Source organism: Sciurus carolinensis, chromosome 2 (genome assembly GCF_902686445.1).
Source record: "Sciurus carolinensis chromosome 2, mSciCar1.2, whole genome shotgun sequence".
Classification (NCBI taxonomy): domain Eukaryota; kingdom Metazoa; phylum Chordata; class Mammalia; order Rodentia; family Sciuridae; genus Sciurus; species Sciurus carolinensis.
Genome location: NC_062214.1, coordinates 86,636,325 through 86,661,841, shown reverse-complemented (window position 1 = coordinate 86,661,841; position 25,517 = coordinate 86,636,325). Strand labels below are relative to the sequence as shown.

Sequence of the window (25,517 nt, the reverse complement as noted above, 5' to 3'; positions counted from 1 at the left end):
TTCAATCTTTGAAATGGGGACAATAATGGCCACCAAGTGGGGTTATGATGAACAACCAGCAAAACACTTGTGGCCAGCGAGCAGGAAGTTCTAAGTGTCTGCACCTCCTTGCACTAGTCACTCTGAGGTTAGTCACAGGAGGTTGGTGGTCTGCTCTCCTGGTTCTGGCTTCAGGCTCAGGCGGGCTTTGTCCAGGAGTGTCTCCTCAACTCCCAGCCAAGGACCCCAACAGGAGGTTCTCATTTCCCAAATCCCAGGGATGGAGTCTCGTTGGCCAGCCTGGAGCCAGGCCTTTCCTTGCACCGATCGCTATGGGCAGGGTGTAGAGTATGCTGACTGGCCAGGTTGGCCATGTACGACCCTGGAAGTGGAGAAGGGAGTGGGAGTCAGCCCGTCTGACTTCAGGAGTGGAGAATGGTCCATGTGCACGAGCCCGCACCAGCAGAAACACGCTTGGCAGGCCACCTGCAGATGTCCCTTGCACGAGCTCCCCAAGTCACCATCAGTGGACGACAGATGCCCCTTCAGGTTTGACTTTACCTAATCTTGTCTCTGCGCACTCTTTTGGCTGGTCTTGAGGGCCTGTCAGGTGATCAGCCTCAGATCTGACCTCATCTGGGCAACTATCTCCAGCCTTCTCCTTGGCCTGCTCATCCAGGGACCCAGTCTACTACAGGGGCTGTCCAAATACCAGTCTAGAGACACAATAGCTGCGTTTGCTCAATGCTGCTTGTTAGGGACCCACTGTGGGAATCCTTCCAACCATGAACAATGAGTTTTTGGACCAGGATAAAAACAGACTTTGCCAGTCAGCATATGAGGCAAATGGAACTGCTCCACCCGCCTTCCCTCATCTGCCTGGTTCTCTCAACACAAGGAATAAGAACAGGGTCTCTGGTGTCAGGGGGATGGAGATTTGAGGCCTGTCACTTACTGGCTGTGCTAGTCATCTCATCTCCTGGAGCCTCAGATTTCACATCAGTAAATTCAGGAGGTTTGGAGGAGGCAGTGGATATAAAGCATGTGGTCCAGACTAGGAGCTCATCACCACCAAGCAGCATGTGGTTCTCCAGGCCAGGGTCTGCACCAGGAAACGCAGTCCCTTCCATGGTAATCAACGTCAGCATCAAGGAGACAGATTCACGGGAATTTGAAGAAATCGCAATTTGTCCCAAAGCTACATAGAACCCATCAATGGCTGTCCACACACAGCTAGGCTTCCTTCTTCCAGCCTGCACTGTGAATCTTCTGCTTCTCACCATGACTGGCCTCCCCTCAACTGCACAGTTCAGCCAGGAGAAATAAGAAGCCCAGGAATGGGAGTCCTGGGTTCCAGGTTTTGCTCTGTCACTCTCTTGCAGAATGACCTTGGGCACATCACTTGCCATCTTTGGCATTGGCCAGCAGAGTGGTGAGAAGTTCCTCCCCGATCCATGATGGTCAAGGGTGAGGAACTGAACCCAGCTGCCTCAATCAGGCGGCTGCAGCTCAGGAAGGTACTTAAGTGTATGGAGGGGCAAGAGGGCTGGTTCTCCTGATGGTGCTCTTCTTTCTGGTATATGACCTTGGTGACTCACTCTTCAGCCATCTGGGTAACAAGAGTAATGCACCTACACAAGGCACTGTGATGACTCAGTCCTTACTGAGAAGCTGTTTGAAGCACTGGGCCAGGCACACAGCAAGACCTCAGGGAAGGGCAGCTCTTCCTCTCTGGCAGAACTTCCTTCTCGCCATTCATGACTGAATTCCACAAAATGAAAATAGCGTTAACAGACCTGGGTTTCACCTCTTCCAAGTTACCAATCTGCTTCCTAATCTGTACAACAGACATAATCTCCCTCAGGGGCTGATGAGAAGACCCGGCATGATGGATGTATTCACAATTTCATTAGTAAGAAATACTCAGCCACTTGACCAGGATCAAATTAGCTGAGGCATGGATCTCTACCTTCCAAATCCAGAAAGGGTTCCTTCCTGAGGCTTATCAGCTCAATCCATTCATCATCCACTTTACATTTTACAGTATCTACTTCTGTATTTATCAGTCAGTTGATCCTTAAAGATCCCATGGAGGGGGTCAGGGTCAAAGACCTAGGCTTTTTCCAACTTCTCCCCACTCCCAGTTTCCTTCACAAACCCCAAGGCCCAGAGCGTGCCTGCCTGGTTCACACCCATTGCCCCAGTACTGAGGCTGGAAGCTGCCTAGCAGCGGGTAGGTCACAGGCTGTCTAGGATGCAGTGTTAATTGCTGGAATCACACAACGACTGTAAGGCATTGTAAGAAGCTAGAGTTCTGCATTGGGGTTCAAGGCTGTATGGCTGAGAAGGAATGTGCGGATATGTACAGTCAGCGAAGTAAATGGATATAACCACTCTGCAAAACAATGGGACCGCATACACAAGCACGCATTAGAAACGTGAGACAACTTTGTTCAATGAATCTACTTCATTCTAAGAACTCCACAAAGTGTAAGTACTTCTATATGAGAATGTGCACTGTAGTGATAAATGGGAAATAAACAAAAAATCTAACCATGGGACCACAATTAAACAAACCAGAACACATCTGATGGATTACTATGTAGCTATTTAAGATACATGCCTTTAAAAACTATTTAGAAGTACAGAGAAATGATCATACCATTAAGTAAAAAAGTGACAAAATAAAACACCATATGTAAATCTCTGAGTTTGCGAAATAATTTGTTTTATACATTCCTGAGTTTTCAAGCATACATTCTTTGTACAGCATGAAAAAGAAAACAAAAAGATATTCAACACAAGGCTCTAAAGGTGGTGTGACTTTCTGGTGATTGTTTTGGTGCTTTAACTTTTGTATTTTTTTTTTTTTTTAATGTAGCTTCTAAGGAAGTTTACATCCCAATGAGATCTTGTTTTATGACCCAAAGTACTCAAACTCAGCATCAGACTACATCTTCCATAAGAAAAGCTATTTCATCAGGTGACAACACACTTCCACGTCAGTGAGCAGTTCAACTACAATGCATTTTATAAATATCAATGGCCTGTTGGACTCAAAGAAGCCATCCCCCAAAAAATTGTATAAAAAGATTTATTGAAATTTATCAATGACAAACAGACATAAAACTCAAAGTTTGGCTCTTCTGAGGGGCAGGAGAAAAACTGGTGCAGATGTTCTTTTATACAGATGAAACATGGTTTAGGAAATAACACATCACTTCTAAAGCAAACCAGAAGAGGAACACGAAAGCAAACCTGTACATTCACTAGGAATTTGCAGTCATTTCAGACTTCCACTAGGTAAGAAAATACAATTTTGCATTAGTTTTTCCGTGCTTGGGTGTATGAAAAAAACCCAGCCGACATGCAGCCACGTCTCCAGCGCTCAGGTTTGTAAAAATGTTCTAAGCACGGAAGTACACGTGGAAGAATTATCCTGTCATTTTCATAAAACAAAGTGTTCTAATATTTTACAGAACAAGATAGGACAGTTTTTTTTTTCTTTTAAAGAGGTTGAAGTTTGAGGGTTTGTTTCTTCTGATTATAATTACCAAACCCATTTTTCTTATAATTCATAAACCTGTGGTTTTCAGCTCGTGGGCTCACAGCTCAAGAGTACCACCAGAGTTCTCTTTGTAGAGTGAAGCCTACCACCGTCTGTGAAGGGGGAAAAGGGATGAGAGATGGGGAATGTCCCCAGACCAGTGCCAAAATACGCCTTTAGGTTGCTATTTACAAACCAGGGCGTTGGATGCCTCTAGCAGGCCCAAGAAATGCAGAAAACACATGAGCCAAAGCAAGAGTTAAAGGTATAGCTGGTACTCAGCCCTTCCCAGGATCTGAGTGACCAGTCTGAGGCCAGCACGGCCTTCAAACCAATTCCAGGGACTTGGGACATACCAGGAAATGTAAGAGACCTCCAAACCATCCTCTTTGAGAGTAAGGAACAAACGCTCACTTGGTGTGTACTCAGCTATTGCATTTACAGGGACAAAACCAGACACAAAGAAAAAGGAGGGGAAAAAAAAATAAAGAGTGGCAGTAAAAATAGTATTTTATTCCACCCCCTCCCGCCCTCCCTCCCCCAGCAACCCCCAGTACACTTTTCCCCTCTCATTCCCACAGCAACGTTACAATCAGAAAAAAATAAGTTTCAGGGGACAGGATTTGGAGGAGGGGAGGGGATACGGGTAAAAACAGTCAAATCACAATAGGAATTTTTCAAAATAGGTTATTCCACTTAGTCATCATCTTCTCCCTCATCTTCAGGTTCTCGTTTTCGCTTCTGACCCCTTTCTTCTTCTGGAAGAGTAAGGAAAAGACATTTGGATTAGATACCCATCCCACCTCTTAACTCAACCCACCCTAGCGAGCAGCCACATCGAGGGCCTCGGATAGGCATCTTCTGCCCACTGCAGGCTCCTCAGAGCCCAGCAAGCTAATGTGAACTGCACACACCAGGCTGCCACAAGCTGAGATAAAAAGGTACCATACCACCAAGATCTTCCTCATCTTCCTCGTCATCAACTTCCCCGTCGTTATAACCTTCTTCATCCTCCTGGGAAAAAAAGCAACACTGGAATGTGAGAAATGACCTGGCCCATGATGTTACCCCCAACCCCTCAGTGTCCATGCCACGGCCTGCCAGCTCAGGATGAATGTCAAGTGAAGGTTTGGAGTCTATTTTGGAACAAGGATTCTACTTGAGAATCTGCTGAAAGCTTTGAATTCCTTCCCCAGAAATTGCCCACATCAGACATAATACTGTCAAACGACTGGAGGGGGCTAGACTCCACCCTAGAAAGGACTCCTGATGTCCCCAGAGGTCGCTTTCCAGCTTGCATGCTCTTAGGAGAACAGCTTCCCCAAGCAGACTCCTGACATGTAAAGGAGGCCATCCTTTCTTTCATCCGCCCTCAATCTAGTTTTGGCCCCTAGTTTCAGCAAATCCAGATTATGCGAGCAAACCCAACTGCACCCTACCCAGTCCTTTCACCATCTTGCAATCTTGGGCCACCTGGAGGGGAGAGGAAGATAAATTCAAGGTCCCCTGAGGACATCATTCCCAACTTGCTGAGACTTCCCTCTCCACACAGGGCCTTCGCTCTGTGCTGTCCCGGAAGACATTACATGCTCCCTGACTCCCTGCATGTTGACTGCTTCTAAAGCAGGCAGCAGCCCACGGTCTAAAAGAACTGGGTAACAGACTTCTTTCTGTCAAGGAAAATATCCTTTTATAATGTCACCAAATAGCTCCCCCTTGGTCTGTTTGCTAGAACTCTGTTTTTGTGTGTGTATTACTGGAAGCTGGAAATGTGCAGATGGTCAATGAGATTACAACCACCAAAACAAAACCCGCATGCTGCGTCTCTTGTGACAGGAAGGGCAAGCTGAACACTCCATCAGCCAGCACCACTTACTGCCCTGTCCTAAGGAGCCTTGTTTTCATAAGTCTTTACTTTTAAAGAGCTCACAGTACTCAATAGCAGTGAGCCGAGCCTAACCTAGGGAGAAGAGGAACTCAGAGCAGTAGCATATGGAAACCCAACCTATGTCACTGGTTGTTTTTTTTTTTTTTTTTTTTTGGTACTGGGGATTGAAACCAGCAGTTGTCACTGAGCCACAACCCTGGTCTCCACTTTTTTTTTTTTTTTTTTTAATTTTTTATTTTGAGAGAGGGACTAAGTGGCTTAGGGTTTTGCTAAATTGCTGAGGCTGACTTTGAACTTGCAATCCTCCTGCTTCAGCCTCCCAAGCCACTGGGATTATAGGTGTGTGCCACCACACCTGGTTTTTCTACTGGCCTTCACCTGCCTCTTCCAGGCCTAGGCCAGCAGCAGCTAGGAGATCCTGACTGAATGCAGTGTACATGAAGACAGTGAAGGAGACAGGAAGTGAGGAAGGTGGAGAGGGAGGGGACGGGGCAGGCACCGTGCCCACACTGTTATCTTGCTGTTGTAAGAATTGGTTTAGAATTCTAAATAAGTCATAGAAAACCATTCTGCTATGGAGAGTTGGAAAACCAAAACCCAAAATCTAGCAAATGGAGCCAGGAACTTGAAGAAGGGTGGGAGTGCCTACACTAAGCGGTCAGACACCGTCCTTAAGCATTTTGCTTACACTTGATTTTATACTCTAAATAACCCAGTGAGAGATGCGTCATGATCCGTAATTCACAGATTAAGAAATGGGCTCAGAAAGGTCAGTAACTTGTCCAGGGACACACAGCTAGTACACAACAGAGCTGGGATTTATCCCCTTAGACACTCTCTACAATATTACTCTCACATAGACCTTGTTTTTAAAAAACTGGAATCAGTAAATCCATTGGCTAATGGCCCACTCTTGATGCACAACTTCCTCAGTGTGCAGGTGACTTCCGTTCCTCTGACTTGAGACCTGGGAGTACCTTATCCTACCTTTTATCAGTTCCAAGCTGCCTGATTTTCCCTGGTACACTTTTAAGTGCTTGTATCATAACTAACATATGAATGTAAAACAGCAGCCATTGGGGACAGGATTCTATACTTCCAAAAGATCTAATTTTTACATAGAAAAGAGGGCCAGGCTCCCCCCACCTCCACTGCCCCCACCCGCAGGTGAGTCCCTGGCTCCAGAATCTTCTTCTCCACTTCTAATTCAACTTCCCCAGAACTATTTGCGAGTCTATCCCCCAAAGTCAGTCCAGTGGAAGGTTCTGAAATGGACTCCTTCCCCTGCCCTGGGGAGACTGGCTCCTGAGTCACTCCTGAGTGGCAAACCAGAGTCCCTGGGTTGCCAAGGTTGACCATGGAGGTGTTTGGCAGGACAAACTCAGAGGCAGCATTAGGGCACCAGGATATGGCAGCCCTGCAGTCCCACCTCCTTACCTCCTCCTCTCCACTCACGTCCTCCTCTTCCCCCTCCTCCTCTTCATATTCGTCCTCCTCATCTTCCACTATCTGAGCATCTTCATCATACTCCTCCTCTGTATAATGGGAACAAAAATAAAAGGGGTGGTGAGGTAGCTCCTCCCTCCTGGGTGCAGGTCCAGGTGGTGGGCCTGCTGGGGTGATGGGGTCTTGTGTGGGGCCCAAAGCCTGAAGGCTCTCACTCACAAGAGCAGTACTGGTATGATTAAACACTTCCCAAAGTGATCCACAAGATTAGCCCTCCTGTCAAGTTTCATGAGAGCAAAAGATCCCTTGTGGACGCTGAGGCCAGAGAGATCGCCAGATTCAAGCACAAGTTACAGAGAAAGCTAGGTGGTCAATTCATTTAGAAAGAGCTCCCGGGCGCTGGGCACAGTGACACAGGCCTGTAATCTCAGCGACTCAGGAGGCTGAGGCAGAAGGATCACAAGTCAAAGCCAGCCTCAGCAACTCAGTGAGACCCTGTCTCAAAATAAAAAGGGCTGGGGAGATGGCTCAGTGGTTAAGTGCCCCTGGGTTCAATCCCTAGTACAAAACAAACAAATAAACAAAAACCCCAAAACTTCCAGGCCAAATTCTTCACTTTAAATGTCAGAAATCTAAGGCAGAGACAAATGACTTATTCAAGGTCACACATGGAATCAGAGGTGGGCACCAGGAAAGGGTCTGGAAACATGGCTTTAAGGCTGTGGACCTCCCTGCAGCACCCTCAGATCCCCTCTGTGTGCCAAAACATCACATGCATCCCAGGATGGAGGATGGTTATTATCTACCAAGAAAAAAATCTCCACCAAGGCAAACGGAGTATCTAAATATCTTGTAAAATACTCCTAATCTAACACGGAAAAACAAGTCTTGTGTCTGAATTAACTGAGCGGGGAAGCCACACTATGCCCATAGCAGGGAGGTGGGAAGTCAGAAGGAGGCACTCTTTCTCCCAGTCTTTCCTTTCTGAAGGTTCTGACATTGCCTCCTACACACCCCAGAGCTAGCCGGCAGTCTGTGGGCTACAGCCACCAGGGGGCCTCACAGTCTCTGGCTCTGACCTGATCTCCACTTCCTGGAGAAAGGGGGTCCTCAGGCTATACCCCACCTTCCACTATCCTCATGCCCGCTCCCTGGGAGTGTCTAGATGTGGGTTCAAACTACATATACAGAGAGAGAGACTGTAGAATCACCTTTCTTAGGGGGCTTCAGAAAAGGGACAAAAATTGAAGACTCAATTTTAAAGGAATTAGTATGTAATTGGGGAATGTCAGGGAGTTCCTCTGGGGTCTGGGTCCTGTTCTTTCAGGGGAAATAACCAATGAGACCTATTAGGGACTATGGGAGAGGAGGTGGCCAGCCCCCTGGAGAGAGACAGCCACTGGCAGGCAGCCCACCCTCAGCAGCAGGCGGGGCTTCCCAGCACCTCGCCCACTCTGCCTCACCCCAAGGCCTCAGGCCGAGCCCTCGCCATCTGTGCCACCCACCATCCTCGTCCTCCTCGTCGTCATCCAGGCCCTCCACATAGCCCTCAGCATCTGAGTCGGAGGCCTCCTTGTCGTCCTGGTCATAGCCATCAAGATACGTGAGCTGTGGGAGGAGCTTGAACACATTTTCTCGGTAGTCGTTCAGGTTGGTTACCTCACAATTGAAAAGGTCTAAGCTCTTGAGGTTCTCTAGGTTCTTCTGAAAGTGGTAAAAGAAGTCAAGAGTGAGAGCAATTTATGGCAGGTGGCCCAGGTCAGGGGTGGCTACCCCAGAAAAGATCTCATCTGGAAAATGGGTTGAACTTGAGGACCTTAAAAGTCTCATCCAGTGTGAACACTTTTATTCTGCAATTCCAGCTTTTGCCTTAACAGAAACTGTCTTGAAATTAACCTGGGTCCTTCTTGGTACATGAACCAAGAGCTCTGCCGAGTCCCTCTGTGACCAAGGAGCCTGAAGAACCAAAAGGCAACAACATGAACTCACTGCTGCATCTACATGATTATCACCGCAGTTAACACAGCACTTCATGTAGAAGTCAATTCGTCCTGTAACCACCTAAGTAGAAATTATTGAGTTTTACAGATGAGGAAACAAGAGGCACAGGCCTGTGATCTTGCACTTGTCCAAAAGGACAAGAGAAAATATGACGAAAAATCCAGATTCTGTCCATAGTACTTAGCAGGTTGTGCTTATCAAAGCATTGCACTAGCTTGGTCCTAGCCCAGAGGAGCCCTGTTGGATGGCTGAGGACACTAAGGCCCATGAAGCAAAGGGTCCACAGCTCTTGTGTGAGAGCTGCACCTTTATCTCCTGCCTCACCTATGCAATTTGTCCCAAGCTGAGCCTCTCTGGGATGGGGGCTGGTCTAACTGGGGAGGAAAGCTGCTCTCTCTCAGGGTCAATATTGGTTCTCTAGCACTTGAAACACCTGGCACCTGTGACCTAGGTCATTCTCAGAAGAGATGCTGAAGGCAGTCCTGACTGTGCTCTGTGCGGATGAGCCAGCACCTCCCAACCAAGACCAGTTTCCCACACCAGGGAAGTGTGGCGTGCATCTCGCTAATAATGGCGGGGAACCTGCTGAAACACTGTGGTCTGCCCACTGGGAGGGGAAAGTGTGTGTTCAGTACATGGTGACTGAATGGCAGTGTTTGAGGATTTCATATACTCAGTCCCCAAACATGCTCCACACTCTCAAATGAGTATACAGAACTTAGAAGGTTTTTCCTTTCACAATAAAATTATGAAATCAAGACCTCCAGGCAGACCAAAATAGTTTTTTGCCTTCTCCCAGGAGATCAGTGGGAGACCTGAACAGAACTGTGCTATTCAGCACATTTTATTAGCTGACCCCGAGACATAGATAGGTAAGGTCTGAGTTTAGGAAAGAAAAGCCAGCTTCTTGTTCTGCCACCCTGGTCCATCAACAGGACCCTTGAATGCCAGTGGAGAGCTCGGAGTGCTTTGTGGGCAAGAACCCTGCAAACCAGGACCCAAACCGAGGGCCACCCTAACCTCCGGCCTACAAACTTTGGCCATCACGGCAGCATGCCTCTGGAGCCTTCCCTGACTCTGCAATGCCTGGTTTGGGGTGATTCTTAAGTACATAGTTACAAAATTAGGCAAGTTCACTTAATGTGGTAGTACTTAATTCCAAAGAGCTGTCATTTAATCAGTGATACATCGTTAACAGTTCATTTCCTTAAAATCACAGGAAAATAGTAATTCAGGCTTTGGTAACGTAGAAATTATCATTTTGACTAGCCCCTCTCTAGCTAGTAAATTAGTGAAGTCTAGGGCGTGCTCAGTTCTAGGAAGACAAACAGAGGAGCCAGAAATGCCACCCAGGTTTCTGAGGTCCTGGTCACCAGCAGGCCAAGGACACTCTTATTCCACATGGAGGTGAAGGCCTGTATGAAGCTCCCTCTCATCATCACAGGGTCTGTGTCAGCACTGATCTGTGTCCCACCACTCAGTCACCAGCTGTGGTCAACTTAATTCTGGGATCATTCCTCCTTGTTCAAAGAGGGGCAATAAGACACAAACTGAGCCTGAAGAAACACAGTCCAGGTTTCCAAGGTGAGTGGAAACTGAGGAAAAAGCCTGAGACCAGAAATGGAGGCCAGTGTCCACATCCTGCCTTCGCACTGACTGGCAATTTTGGCTGTGTAACTAACTTCTGTCAGTTATTTCAACTCTGGGCCTCAGTTTCTCTATGGACTAAGCAGAAATAGTAGCTCCCATTCTATCTCATAGCGAATAATGAGAGTCCAATATATTAAGATAAATGAAAAAAGGGTATTATACAAAGGCAAAGGTAGCATTCTCTGATATCAGTTCCTCCTCCCCTCCCATCCCAGCAGAGAGGGGAGCATTCAAATGACTTACCAGTGGCTCTATTGTACTGAGGTCTTTAATTTTGTTGCCACTTAAATTTAGATGCGTAAGGTTCGGACACCTTTCTGCCAATACTTCCAGGCCCCCTGAGATTCTGTTATCGCTTAGTTCGAGCTAAACAGGACAGGCAGAGAAAAAAGCAGAAAGGGTTTTTAAAATGAAGGTTCTCGGCTCAGAGCCTCTTGGTTCTCCCAAACAGTGAGGAAAGGAAAAGGGAAAGTAGTCTCAGGGAGTCAGCAGGCATGTCGGTGCAGGCACCTGGCCTCACCTTCAATTACGCTCCCTGCACACAAAGTAATCACCCCTCCTCCTGCCCACCCAGCTCCCTGCGCTGTTTACCTTCTTAAGTTTGTTTAACTTTGGTAAGTTGGCGACTGAGGTGAGGCCTACGTTGATTGTACTTAGGAATTCCAGTTCTTCAAATTTGTCTGTGAGGCCTTCGATTTTGCCTTCATTCGACCGACAGTTGTCCAGGACAAGCTCTTTCACCTGGAAAGGGAAGGAGCACGTGAATGGAAGCAGGAAAAGGGGATGAGTGGCAGAGTGTTAGGGAAGCCTCCTTGGAGGATGAGGAGACACTCCCTGGAAGCAGTCCATCTTTACACTAAAATGTCACTTCCAGATCCCTGTGCTGCCAGGAGTCAAAGGATGGACCACCCCCCCCCTTTCTGTTGGGCAGCACAGAGGCCAGCTACCTCCTACCTCCCACCTTCACCCCTCTGTATTTCTGCAACCCTCTGTTCATGGTGCTTGAGGCTCACATGCTTGTTCACTCTCCGACTGGTCATCAGAGCCTGCTTACCTGGCCCCTGGCACTCATCACTGCAGTCACCTACTCAGCCTGCCCCATGGTAGGCGGCAGACCAGGGACTCCTAACTCTCCATCCCTAGACCAGTGCTGTCCAACAGAAGTTCCATTGAGGATGGAAACATTCTGCATTGCCCAAGAAAGGAGCTATTAGCCACACATCCGCCCTGAGCATTTGCAAGTAGCCCTAGCTAGTGAGCCCCAGGAAGCTATTGATACACAGCACAGCCTAGGCTCTGCTCTCCAGGGCCCTGCACACAGAGGGGGAAGGAGAGAAAAAGAAATGCCACACACTGGGGATTGGTCCGAACTGAAATGCTGAGGCTGGCAAAATCCCTAAGGATGTCTCTCGAAGTGTCTCTGGAGACATCTCTGAGACCCTGTTCGTTCCCCACCCACTTTTTACCCAAATACAGGTCCTAAATCCTTTATTTCTAATGAGGTGGAAATAACTGATCAAAATCCACTCAGGCAGACCTAACTGAAAGTGACCTGGTCAGATGACAAGATGACCAGTGGGCATGGCCAGACAACAGCTGAGGAAGAGCGAGCAGCTGTCAGGTCTGAAATGACCCAGGGAGTGAGCAGGGAAACCAGGGTGCCTCCAGACAGGTGGCCTAGTTATTCCCACCTGGTGCATGCTACTTGCTTGGGGAACCTGGTCTTCAGGGCTGGAAGGAACCTCTTGAGTGCACCTGGTGCTTGAGAGGGTCCCTTCAGCCCAGGACACAACATCCCAAATGAGCTGACTCTGAAGTCTACTAGGATGTGATATCCACTGAGATGTCACCTCCCTCCCTGGGACTCCCACACACTAGCCCTGATTTCTCATCACTGGGTCACATGGCATGGGCTCATCCTTTCTGCACAACACTCCTGCATTTGTTGCAGGGTCGCTGCTGCCCCTTGGATAAGCAGAATGGTCCCTGTCCAGGGCATCCCCATCTCCTCTACAGGCTGACTTGTCTCCATCTTCCAGGTAACGCTTCTACTCAGCCGTTGTGGGCCAGGTGGAAATTTGCAGGAAAAGGGGGAACACGGTCCACACCAAGCCAGCGAGCAGAGCAGGGGAACATGGGGCACAGCTGGAAGTCAGGGGCCAGCAGGGTTCTGCTGCTTTGCCCAGGACAGCAGCAGCTCTCTCCCAGAGCTAATGAGCTCTCAGCCGAGGCACTAGCCATAAAGGTCCTTCCCACTGGGTGTAGGAGTGGGGAAGTTCAGTCCCCAGTAGAGGCCAGATGTCCAGGTCAAGCTGCTTTCTCCAGGTCACTAGCAAGAGTGCCTGGAAGTAAATCCTGTGAGGGCCTCTATCCTAGGGCAGGAAATCAGGGTGGAGCCAGGAAGCCAGGCCATAGGGAACAAGTAAATGTGGGAAGAGTAACCCTCTCCTGGTCTACAGTAAGCAAAAGGAGTCCTGAGGCCCCTGTCAGTGGTTTCCTTAGAAGGCCCTGGGTATTCCTGAAGCTCCACTAAGGAAAGACAAATAGGAGAAGAGACACCAGTCCACTCGTGACTGCAGACACATGGTGTTCCTGGCCTGAGTGGCCTCTCCCCTCACTGCCATCAGCCAAGGAGAAGAGGGCGTCAGTGCTGGGGGTGCCTCAGAGACCAGGGCACACACCACCCAGAGATTCCACAGACACCTGGGTTTCCAAGTGCTGACTAAGCCAGTCCCCAGCTCCCAGTGCCACACCCAAACTGCAGCCACTTCTCTCAGGGACATGTCAAACCATGACAACTATTCTTTATTAAAAGCAATCGTTGCTCTTCCTTGATCCCTCACCAGGCATCCTCTCCATTTACAGCCACATTAGCACTGCCTGTTCTAAAACCCAGGACTGTCATGGAGGGTGTCTACTGGACCCAAGGGGTCTGTGTAGTTCACAACATGCAGAGGGGCCCCTGGCAGCTTCTCTGACATTCCTAAATGTAGGGCACACACTCTCCAGACCCTCCTCAATTCTGCAGGCTCTCCTGCTCTATAACTGCTTTCTCTTGGCCCCTCTTCCTACTGTTCCAAGAGTTGGGTGGGCGCCATTTCCAGAGGTCCCCACCCTGGCTACACTTCCTTGGTAACCAAAGCACAGAACCTAACTCAGCCCTGACTCAGAGGGCTGCAGGAAGGAACACAGACACAGGGGACTGGGACCCCACTATTTGGCTCTCCCCCACATTCCAGGAGGCTACTTCCACTCCTGGGGAATTCCACATTTCTGAAGGGACAGGCGGGGGGGACTCCAGAATCCCCACTGTTTCTGTATCTCCTACCTGGTAGGGGTGGGAAGTGAAGGTGTTCAACACTGTTTAGGGTGAGAGCAAAGAGGAGAGGGAGGGGTCAGGGCCTAGATCTTGTAGTTGCTGATATCACCAAAAAGTCCAAAGCATGCGGTATCACACTGGGGAAAACAAGTGAGCTGCCTAGGAAGTGTCTGAAATGGACCAAAGAGAACAAAGCAACAATGTCAGCTGGCTGCTGGCTTGTGGGTCATCCTGGTCACCCTCCCACCTGCCTCCACAAAGCCAGGGTTTTTGTACCCCAGGGCAGAGTGATGTGTTTCCAGCCCTGGGACCCCTCCCTGAACTGCTCTAATTCCAATCTGCTTCCTCTGTAACTCGGTGGCCTTGGTCCTAACCCTTCCACGCTAGAACATCCCTTTGCATCCAGGGTGTGTTTTGCTTTAAAAAGAGGAGGGGGAAAAAAAAGCCCATTTCCCCTGCCAAGTCCTGGGTGTGAGCAAAGTGCAAAGTTAAAATTAAACTGAAAATTTGTACTTTGGGTTTAGACTCTCCCAATTCCACCAGTGATTTAAAAATATCTGAATGCGGTTACTCTTGTAGCCCAACAACTGGAGTTACTCTGCTGGTATGGGAACTTTTCACCCCCACGCAGGACCCGCCACTTCACTGATCAAGTGGTGACACCCAGAAGGAGCCTCCCATTCACATTCTGCCTCAAGAGATGTCCATGAAGAGGCACTGAAGATTCCCAGAAGCCAGACTATCCTGGCTCACACATTTCTTGAAAAACTGTCCCCAAAGCTGAAACTGTCAGTCATTCCCCACCAGTGGGAGCTGAAACTTCCATGATAAACACAAACATTATTACTCTAAGGGAACAAACAACTTGTTTGTTTCAAAACTCCGAAGTCCTTTTGACCTTTCCTCTCCATTTCCAACATTACAGCCATGGTCACTGTCACCTCAAGTTACTTCAAGCCTGCTTTTGCCTCCAACTGAGGTCTCTGTGACTTCAGGGACAGAGACAGACATGCTTAGGAGGAAGACTGGACTACTGGTAACAGGCCTCGACCTGGAGGTCAAGGACTCCACTGGCTGACTGGTCCCATCTCTGTCCCCAAAGCCCTAGGCTTTTGCCTGTTAGAAAGGGGATGATGACATCTGTTTAAACTATAAAGCACAAACTCTAACTTAGAAAATACACCTTGTTTTTCAGTGCCTTGGAAACATCCGAGTTCTTAAACATGACGTACAAGGCCCCCCTTTCTCCAATCTCCACACTCCCCATCTCCCACCCTTGCACTACAAATCTAGTTCAAGTCCCCTCCCCAGGAAGCCTTCCTTGTACCCAGCTCTGGGCATCCTGGGGCTCTGAGGGCAGCTGCTGCATGAATCATTTAATCGTGTATTAAGCATCTGATCCTCCTAGAGGTCAGGGACTGTCCTTCTCCGTAATCAGCCTAGCAGGGAGCGGACACCAGAGCAACTGCTTCACAAATGTCCTCTTTATTGTGCCAGGCACAATACTAGGAACCAGGAATATCAAGAGAGGCAAGCTGCCATGAAACTTGCAGGGTAGCTGGTGGAATGAACATTGGATAAGTCCTACCTTTGATAAACAGCAGCAGCTTCTGGGTGTGTACTTTGTGCCCCTGAGACAAGCTTAAGCCCCTGAGAGGTAAGGGCAGCTGTGCTTGCTACTGACTTGACCCAGTGCTCTGTATATGGGCCTCTGGGCCTCTCAACACAGTGTGTTCCTGCAACATTGTTGGCTGAGGGGACATAGAGGCGATGGTGAGCCAAGGTCAGGGTCCTTGCCAGCAAGAGGTTAGGTGACTGGCTAGGAGGGAACAGTCGGCTAGTAAACAACTCCAGCCCAGGGTGCCAGGTAGGAGGACTGAGGCTGAGACAGAGTGCATGCTCCAAATGCCTCCACTGGAGAAGACAGGCATGCCAGAGGCAGACAAGAGGTACCCAGAAAGCCCAAGAAAGGGGATGCACTACCTCACAGCCAGGACAGGCTCTATGACTCAGAGGCCTAGTGGAAAATGACAGTGTGGGACCCTTGCTCAGAAAGTCATGAAGAATTCTAAGGCAATGACAGCAGCTCATGCAATACAGGTCACGTAGCCGTGAAGCTGGCCCTGATTAAAATGGACAGCTTGGGCCTAAAAACAGCTCTCTAAAGAGGAGAATCAGAAAAAAGGAAGCTCAGAGTAAGAACTGTTCTGCATGTTTCTAGTACTTCCTGAGGCAACACAGAGGGGTGGAGAGAAGGCAGGCTCTAGAGTCAAATCTGTTTACTTGCCCATCTCACCTCCCTGAGCTTCCAGATTTCCTCTAATGACTACAATGCCCATTATCTTGGACTGGATTAAATGAAATGATGTACTTAGAGCATTCCAGGTTGGAAAATGCCGCTTGCCTTCCCCTTTACCCACTACCTTCTCTACTTCCGTGTGTAGTCAAGGCATGAGAATGGGAATGAGGGCAGGCTATAGATGCATGTCACCCACCTGCCTGCAGAAATTCCTCACGGAAGACACTGGGAACCAAGGCAGCATGCTCAGAAACATACCCCTCTTGATTTTTACAGCTACATCTGGTTTTATTTGGTTTCAACCTTGTCAGTCCCTGACCAATTTAGTTTTCAGGTTCCAGTCTTTGCACAGAGGAGAAGACTCAAATCAAATTGACCCCGTGTTTTTGGTGCTCATGGGTTTTAAATAGGTCAGCTTCTAAATGGGCCATCCCCTGTTGCAGATCCCATTTCTAGCTAGAAGGCCAAATTATTTGACACAGGGATAACAGAGATATATCTGCGATTTTGTTGTTTTAACCATAAAGTCTATAGTTTTGCTTCATAACAAGTATGGCAGAACCTGCAAAAATCAGGCTTGTGGGGTGGGGGTGTCAAGGCTCTGTGAGAAAAGTCAGACATTCTGAAAGCTCCAAGGGCCTTAGGGATCATCTAGGCCAGTGGCTTTCTAACCACAACCCACAGTGAGAAATGCACTTTGTACTCAGTGCACACATGTGCTGGGCATATAGGCATACACAACAGAAACAAAACTTACTCTTATAATTACTTTTTTCTATTAAAAGAACTTTGGGGGGGTTGGGGATGTGGCTCAGTGGTAGAGCACTTGCCTGGCATGCATGAAGCCTTGGGTTTGATTCCCAGCATTGCAAAACAAAACAAAAACACGACCCACATTTTGTAAAATGTTGGTTCTGATCTCTTTTTTCCAGAAGAAGAAGCAAGGTCCAGCGCTGCACTCAGCGCCTCAGAACCCATATCTGGGTGATTCTTTCTTTCCTTTTTCGCTACACCACACATGGCCACCCTGGATCAGAAATCACAGTCCCTAGTGGAAAGCCGTGGAATTAACAGATCACCCATGAAGCTTCCCAGCTTCGGCTAACAGCAGCCTCCATGGCCAATTCTTAGGTCTCCACACTTCTCAAAGATCTTTCAAAATCTTAACTAGGGGCAGGGCCCCACACTACTTTAAAAACAAACAAAAATCTCTCCAATAAAAAAGCCTCTGTGTCTTTTTGTTGTTGTTCCTACAATAGAGCTAGGAAGGCAGCGAGGAGCACATGGCGCAGAAAGTGGTGACGCCATCCTTATTATTTTCGGGAGCCCAGGAACGCGAGCCCAGGGCGCCGCAGCGGTAATTAAGCTGTCGGCCAGGCCGGCTCATAGGCTGAGCCGCGGCGGGGGAGGGCCCGCATTAACATAAACCCTGTGACTCGCTCGCGCGCCGCGCCGCGCCGCCGCCTGGAACCGGCTCCTCTCTCCTCCCCAGGGCGTGGGGCGGACTTGGCTTCTGCTTCGCCCCAGCACAGGGAACTGGTTCCACTGCGGAAGCTCCCTCCAGTTACAGATAGGCTGGGGCAGTACTTTGATCCTGGTGCCTGGCTTTGGGCTTGCTAAATGGGCCTGTCTCGTTAATGCACCCTTGCGGAGCTGGACCGCTGTCCCCAATGTGGCACTTTTGTTGCTTTCCTCCCCTTTACCTCATTCCTACCTTCCAGCGAATCTAGATGATGCTACTTCACTGACCTGATGGGTACCACCTCCTGTGGGAAGCCTTCCCTAACTGCCCAGCCCCTCTATTTTCCTGCCTAATTTAAGAGCTTGTACAGGAAAACCTTCCTAGAGTAACAGGAAAAGGCCCCCGAGGGCAATTTGGGGCTTTGAAGAAGAGGAGGAGCCTTGGGTCTGACTTTGCTGGGGGTGGGATATGCGATGAGGGTTCTGGAACAGACAGACCACTCCTAAATGGTCCTCCCTTCCTATTTTAGGGTGGGGTGGTACCAGAATACCAGATGAGGCAAGAATCCAAACTAGTCTGAGCAGGCGGGATGTGTGTGTGTGAGAGAGAGTAAATAGGCAAGCAGGCAGAGAAGGAAAGGGGGACAAGCAGCACTCAGGTACATTGCAAAGGATGCTTCTCAAGGCAGACTGCTCTCTGTGCCACTAATTTGCTGTGTGCCCTGTGGGAAGTCACTACACTCTCTGGGCTTCTGCCTGTTCTCTAGCCCATGGACAATGGAGCTTGAGCAGAGAGATGAGGCCCCTTCTAGTTCCAAAATTCTGTGGGTCCAAATACTTTGAATCTTTGAGTGTTGTTCACTTCACATCAAACTCAGTCACTATTCCCCAAAGGAGATGGGTGATTTCAAGGGCCAAGGAACCCAGGATTCTTGGTTGAGGGATGCCAGAAAAGAATTCTGGGACATAGGGCTGACATCCTGGGTAATGAGTGGAAAAAAAAAAAAGTAGGATTCCCATGCCCCCACCCATCAGTGCCGCCTCACGAAAACCCTGCACCCCTTTCCCAAGGTAGTTTAGTCTCTTCTCACCCCTCTGTTAGCACAAACAGGAATGCACCCTTTCCACCCTCCCAGGCAACTTGCCGCTGCCCGCCAACTGCCCTGGTAGCTGCTGCATGGCCATTCTTTCTTCCTTTGGTCTCTCCAAACACAGCCTTGCTCAGCTTTCAGGTACAAGTCCCCACGGGTCCCCTGCCCAGAGGGGTTGGCTCTCCATAAATGCTTACTGAGTGGTCACACGGGAACAGTTCAGTCAGACTAGAGGAAGGGTCAAAGTGCAGACGGGCAGTGGCCCTGCAGAAACAACTAGCTTCCAGAAAGCCGACCCTCTTTTCACTTTCTGAGGCAAAGCATCCCACTAAAACGACTCAAGTAAATCAGCCGCCCCAGCTGACTGATAAGGTTGACACTAGCTCCTGAAATCAGATGAGGACATTTAAGCCCAACTGGGCTGGGCCCACTTGTGAACTGTAGAAGCTATCTGCTGAGGAAATCCCAATATAGACCTTGGGGGACCAGCATAGGGTCTCTGCCTTGTTTAGAGCTTGATTGCAAAACAGAAGTTAACTCATTTCCCCAGTTTTGCTACTCAGTTGGCAATTCAGTTTTTGTCCATCTCAGCTCACAGTGTGACCCATCTAAAGGTACCAAGTCATTCAGACTCAGAGGCCAAGACACTTCTCACAGCCTTGCTGTGGGCATCTGCCCCATTTCTATTTAGCCTTTTTTTTTTTTTTTTTTTTTTTGGGTCAGTGCTGGGGGTAGAACCCAGGGCCTCATACATGCCATGCAACACTCTATCACTGAGCTACACACCCCCAGCCCCTCCAGTTGGCTCCCATCTCCTTCCATACCATACTGGGAACTGAACCCTGAGGCACTTTTACCACTGAGTCACATTCTCAGTCCTTTTTATTTTTTACTTTGAGACAGGATCTCATTAAAATATAGAGGCTGGCCCTGAATTTGCAATTCTCCTGTCTCAGCCTCTGGAGTTGCTGGGATTTCAGGGGTGTGACACCATGCCTAATCCCACCTGACTTTTCAAAAATGCTTTAAACTGGGTGCATTGGTGCACTTCTATAATCCCAGCAGCCTGGGAGTCTAAGGCAGGAGGATTGCAAATTCAAAGACAGCCTCAGCAACTTAGAGAGACTCTGTTTCAAAAAAAAAAAGGGGGGGGGGGGCTGGGGATGTGACTCAGTGGTTAGGCACTTATTGAAAAAAAAAAAGCTTCAAACAACTAAAGGACCCCCATCAGTGCTACCTCTAGGGACTGCCATGCCCAATCCAACCCTGAGCAGTCCATGAAGTTGGGTGGAAACAAGCAGTGGCCCACCCAAGGTCAGAGTGGCCAAGGAAGTCAAATTCCTAGCCTAGGGCCCAGACCCCAAAGCCACAGCCTCTGCATGATGGACTCCTCTAAGAAAGGAAACACAGGGTGGAAAGAAGGCAACCAGGGTGGAAAGGTTGCCAGTGAAGGACCCTAGGCCCAAGTGCAGCCCTCCTGCCTCACCACCCCCAGGGGGCTAGGAGTAAAAATGAGGCAGGGAAGGCCAAATGACCTCAGAATCAAAATCTCCTCAACCTTGGCCTCCTTCCCAGTCACCTCTATCCCAAATGACAGTATCCTCAGCAATGACAGAAGCAGAGCAAATGCCTCGGCACTGAAGTCCTGGTGTCCAGTCACCAATGGGAAAAAATCATGCAGAACCTAAGACTGGGGCTGAAAGTTCTTTCCTCCAAGACCACAAATCAAATTAGTCCTGGGTTACAAATAAGCAATATAATCTAAGTTCTTTGCTCCTCAGACAAATGTAAAATGCATAATTTGCCTAAGTCTGTAAACACTTATGGTAAAATATTGGTGATGGAAGCGCAACAAATGCTAGAAGGAAATATTAGTTCCATATTTCTATTAACTGGAAGGGGATAAGTTAAGTAATAGATTGAGGGAAAGCATGGAAGCAATGTAGAGGTGGGGGAGAGGACGAGACTGACACCAAGACAGGCAGGGAAAAAAAAAGGAAGAAAAGGAGAAAGTTACAGGCTTTGTAGGTTTTGCTTAACTTCTAGAGTTCCATCTCTTCCCCTGGGTTTTGGTGATAGAAGTACATTTATTCACTCTTTTTAACAGAATACAGGTTGAGTTAATTGTTCCCAGGTCTATTGCTGCTTCAATCTCAAAGTGCTAAAAAACAAAACGGAAGGAAAAAAAAAGCCCTTACAATTTTTATGACTCTTGAATTTCAAGAGTCCAGGGGCTAGATGACTGGAGGAAGGGCCCTAAATGGTCTTCATCAGCAGTTCCTGAGGAGGCCACTGCCATGGCAGCCAGCAAGGTCATCCCAGACTGTGTGACAGAAACAAGTGGAATGGACAAGTTCCTTGGTCAGGGTCCCCAAACACTGCACTGACAAGCCCAAACTTTAAATTCTGAAATCTGAAAAACAAACTTGAAGAAGGCAACCAGGGTGGAAAGGCATTTTTCAATTGAAGAACAATTGAAGGAACTAGTCAGGGTGGGGGAGACCATGATAGTTATCTCTCCCCAACTATTTGAAAGAGTATCATGTGTGAACAAAGGTACATTTTAGTTTTCTGCATTACTCCAGCAGTTCCACTAATCAGTGGGCAGGATTTATAAAGAGGTATGTTTCTGCTGAATGTAAAACCTAAGAGGGTCTTTTGATCACAGTGGCTGTCATGAAGAATGGGCTGTTCTGAACACTGGTGAACTTCCTGGTCCTGTAAGCATGTGAACCAGAGGCTGCTAAATGACTGTCTGCCAAGCATTATGCATAAACAGTGCTGAACAATTATCAAGTGAAATGATATTGTATAATGAAGCTCTGCAAAGAGTTGGGTCCTGGGTCTTTTTACCTCTTAAAATGCTAGGATTTGATTCTCTCCTCTTAAAGCAGCATTATCTGCTTAGCACACAGGCTCAGTTTACTCATTCAACAAGCTGTATGGAGTAGCCATTATATGCCAGGCAATGAGCTAGGCCTTAGAGATACAAAACAATCCAGGCTTCTGCTCTCATAGGTTTATACTGTGGTGGGAGAGCCAGACAATAAATAAGTAAATGTAAATAATATTAATATTATAATGTTAGTGACATGAAGAAAGAAAATGGGAGAAAAACAAATGTGACAAGGGTAAGAGGGAAAGGGTGACCAGGAAAGGCTTATTTGAAGTAAGGTTTTTGCAGGGTTTGAAACCAAGTGAACATCCAGACAGAAGGAAGAGCCGGGGCACAGACCCTGAGCAGGAAGCACACTTAACCCTATTTGGGAAGAGCTAGGAAGCCAGGTAGCTATAACAGAACTTGAGGATGGAAGGAAAGGAGACAGTTGCAGGAGACTGAGGAATGGAAAAGGGTGCTGTCTGCATCATACTCTTAGGCATATTCCATATTCATCATACTCTTATGCAACTGGTGGTAGGATAGGGGGTCCACAGGCAATGGAAGACAGAATTGTGTGGACCATTACAAAGGAGATAACCCAAGTTCTGGTCATAAGTCCGAGATTTCCTTGGCCCTGCCTGCCCTAAAGGAAAAAAATAAAAGAACTTTATTCAGGACTGTTCCCGTCCCATGCTTCCAAGTGGAAATAGGCTTAGGCTACACACTTGGGAAAATTCTATGGAAGAATGTTTTAATTATGAGCAGGCACCTGTGAAGTAATCAGAAAATAAGGTTTGGTTCCAGGCTTTACCACTTAGGAAACAGGTGGCTTTGGCCAAGACTTCACTGAGACTCTGTTTCTTCATCCATAAAATGGGAAGAAGAACCCACACCAATCCCACATCTCCATGGGACCAAATCAGTATGAAACCACTTGGTAAGCTTGTTGTCCTGGAGGTTACTGTAATAAATTTTATGAGTGTATTTCTTACCCAGAACTTTGAAACCCAGAGAGCAGAGACCAGGTATTATACAACTCTGATCCCCCCACGTTGCCTTGCACTCAGCTTTCAATGAATGTTTGCTGATGCAAAGTATTAAAAATAACCTGGGACAATGTTCTGTCATTTTCCCTTCCTATTACACAGCAGCCAGAACAGTTTTTGCAGACTCGAACAGTCTCTCTTCACTGCATCCTTCACTTTGGGAGAAGAACCAACTGAGTCATATCAAGGCAATGTGTTCAGGGGATAAACCCCCAGAAATGGGAATGGGGACAAGGTCTGACACTTCTGGGTCAACTCCTTGCTTTGTGCCACATTAGCCTTTCTCAAACATCCTGAGAGGGCCAGACCAGGCCATCAGTAGAAGGGACCACAGAATCACCTACAACATGGTCAGAGTATCCTGGGAAAGCCCATAAGAACTAGGGAAATACACCAGGGCACACAACATTCCATTCCAGATTAAGAGGTTTGATCTAGTCCAAAGTCCAGAAAATAAGAATAGCTATTTCAAAGTCACTTTTGGGTTTGCTGTTTCCCAATTTTTTGACTAAGGTTTTAAAATCAGAACGTATAAGAAGATATACAGTTAATGGCTGGGCCCAGTGATTTGGGAGGCTGAGGCAGGAAAATCATAAGTTCCACGCCAGCCTAGATAATTTAGCAAGACTCTGTCTCAAATTAAAAATGGCTGGAGAGGTAGCTCAGGTAGCAGAGTGCCCTGGACCCAATCTCTAGTACTGAAGTGGGGAGTGGGTGAGGAGGAGGAGAAAGGGAGGAAGAGGAGGAAGAAGAGAAAGAGGAAGAGGAGAAGGAGAAGGAGGAAGAAGCAGCAGCAGCAGCAGATGATGATGATGATGATACACAGTTAATCCTTTGTGCCATCTCCTCTTTGTTGGTCCAGTTAACTGCTCCACTTACTGAGCCAGTTTGTTCATATATAACATATACAAGTAACACAGAATCTTATTTTTCTCCCTTTTACCACAAACTGGCCCAGCATACTGATCTTTGCCTTGTCTTTCTTTTTTTCATGAAGTTCATGTAATAGAACACAGGAAACCTCCCATGTTCCTTATATGGGCAACTGCTGGTGCTGTCCTATTGTGTGGATGTGCCATCGTTCTTATCCAGTTCCTTATTGATGGGTATTTGGGTTGTCCCATTCTTCTGTCATAATAAATAATTCTGCAATGTAGATAAACCAGAGCATGTCATTTTGCATTGGCCCAGATTGGTGAAAGAAGTACTGAAATCAGATCCCACTTCTGATTATAGGGTGCAGTCCTTGGAGTCCTAATGGGCTCACCACTGCCCTCCTGTGTGAAAAGGTACTTAACCTCCCTTCATTCAGTGAATGCTACTTAGAACTTACTAAATACCAGGTATGACTCCAGGTGCTGAGGATACAATGATGAAGGTGTCCTTGCCTTCTGCCCCCAGTGTGTCCATCTGGGAGAGGCAGGCAAAGGGGCCTTTATAACACACAAAGGCAGTCTGATGTGCCTTGAAAGCTATTTGACTTCTACGGGCCTGACTCCCTGTCTCAAAATGGGGTACCTATACCTCGGGTTTTCTAAAGGATCAAAAAAGTAATGATTGCCAAGTACGAGCAAGTAGGTACTAGGCAAAACTCATTTTAGGTGCTCAATAAAGGGTTCCAAATCCTTTCAGGTCTCAGAGAGGTCTTCCTCATGGAAAGGGCAAGGAGGAGGTCTGAGTAAATCGCACAGCATCACCATGCCCATTCATTCTATTGTATACTCTTTCCTTACACAAGGCTGGAATACACAGCTACTTCTTTTTTGAGGCAGCACCTAAGCCCCTAATTATGTCTCAGCCTACTTTTATTGGAAAGTGATTGACCCTTCTCCCACTTCACAGACCCAGTTCAGTATCTCTAAGGCCCTAGGGTATGTTTTCCATCTGTAGGCAGAAGCCCTAGTATCTGAAGTTAGTCAGAGGAAACTCGGACATTTTTTTAAGACCCTCACACAGAAAGATCTGGGCAGGAATATGAAAGTTGATTTTACTGGGATATCTCTGAAAGTGTAAAATAACCACTTAAATTAGGGGGGGGGGTGCAGGGAAGAAAACCCAAATAGAAAAAAAAAAAAAATCATTAAACCTTATTGTTTACTTTTATGTGTTCTATTCCACAATAAAACATTTTTAAAACTAGAAATTTTGGCACAATCTGCTTCACTTTCCTAGGAAAATAAACGTAGCAGATACAGATGTAGAAGAGAAAGAAATGGAAGTCTAGAGTATTTCCACATTATCACTCAAGTAATTGGGAGAAGACTGGTGTTTAGCTAAAGTTCTAGAATCCATGCATATCTCTGAGGCTGGTGACCTGGCTTTGTACTTAACACAGTTCCTCAAGACCCTGGGTTAGTTACTCAACCTCTTTCTGAGCCTCGGCTCTCTCATCTGTTAGATGGGAACATCTTGCAGCATTTCTGTATAAATTAAATAAGAATATAGTGCTGTGCACATAGGTACAGAACAGTCAAAAACAAACAAAACACATTAGAAAATCTAATGCCTTCCTTCTAGAAGTTCAAAAGAAAACAACAGGAATCAAATTATGCAGGCCCCTAACAGTGGGAAGCAGTTCCCTCCCAGGCTAATTAACTTCAACCAGAGTCCCTTTCACAGTCTCAAAGGCAGCCTGCTCCCAGATGAGAACCTATCAGCCAAACCTGGCTTATCCAGGTCCTCAGGAGAGGTGGGTCAACAGCCATTTGTATGACCTCTGACTAACTGGGCTTCTCTCCGCCTAAAATAAGCCCCGGGCTCAGTTCTGTCTCACAAACTAGGATGGGAGGCATTGCTAAGGTCTCACCAGCCCACCCAAAGTACCTGGACCTTCAAACCTTCAAGAGGGCAGGAAAGGCCCAAGTGAATCAAAAAAGAAATGGGGATCCTCCAAGAATCACTGCTATTTC

At 47.5% G+C, this 25,517-nt stretch overlaps 1 protein-coding gene across 3 annotated transcripts in view; it reads right to left on the bottom strand.

Moving 5' to 3' along the window:
* Window positions 1-3,404: 3,404 nt before the first annotated feature.
* The window catches only part of Anp32a (acidic nuclear phosphoprotein 32 family member A), a 34,143-nt gene continuing 12,030 nt past the window's right edge, over window positions 3,405-25,517 (bottom strand). For 2 of the 3 annotated variants that reach the window (XM_047539050.1, XM_047539049.1), the window contains exons 2-7: window positions 11,103-11,252; window positions 10,755-10,877; window positions 8,366-8,564; window positions 6,852-6,949; window positions 4,477-4,540; window positions 3,405-4,284 (exon numbers count right to left, since the gene is read on the bottom strand). In XM_047539050.1, coding sequence (XP_047395006.1) covers window positions 4,223-4,284; window positions 4,477-4,540; window positions 6,852-6,949; window positions 8,366-8,564; window positions 10,755-10,877; window positions 11,103-11,252 — 696 coding nt within the window. In that variant the 3' untranslated portion in view covers window positions 3,405-4,222. The remainder of the gene's footprint in view (window positions 4,285-4,476; window positions 4,541-6,851; window positions 6,950-8,365; window positions 8,565-10,754; window positions 10,878-11,102; window positions 11,253-25,517) is intronic. The other variant, XR_007107009.1, reaches the window with a different exon arrangement.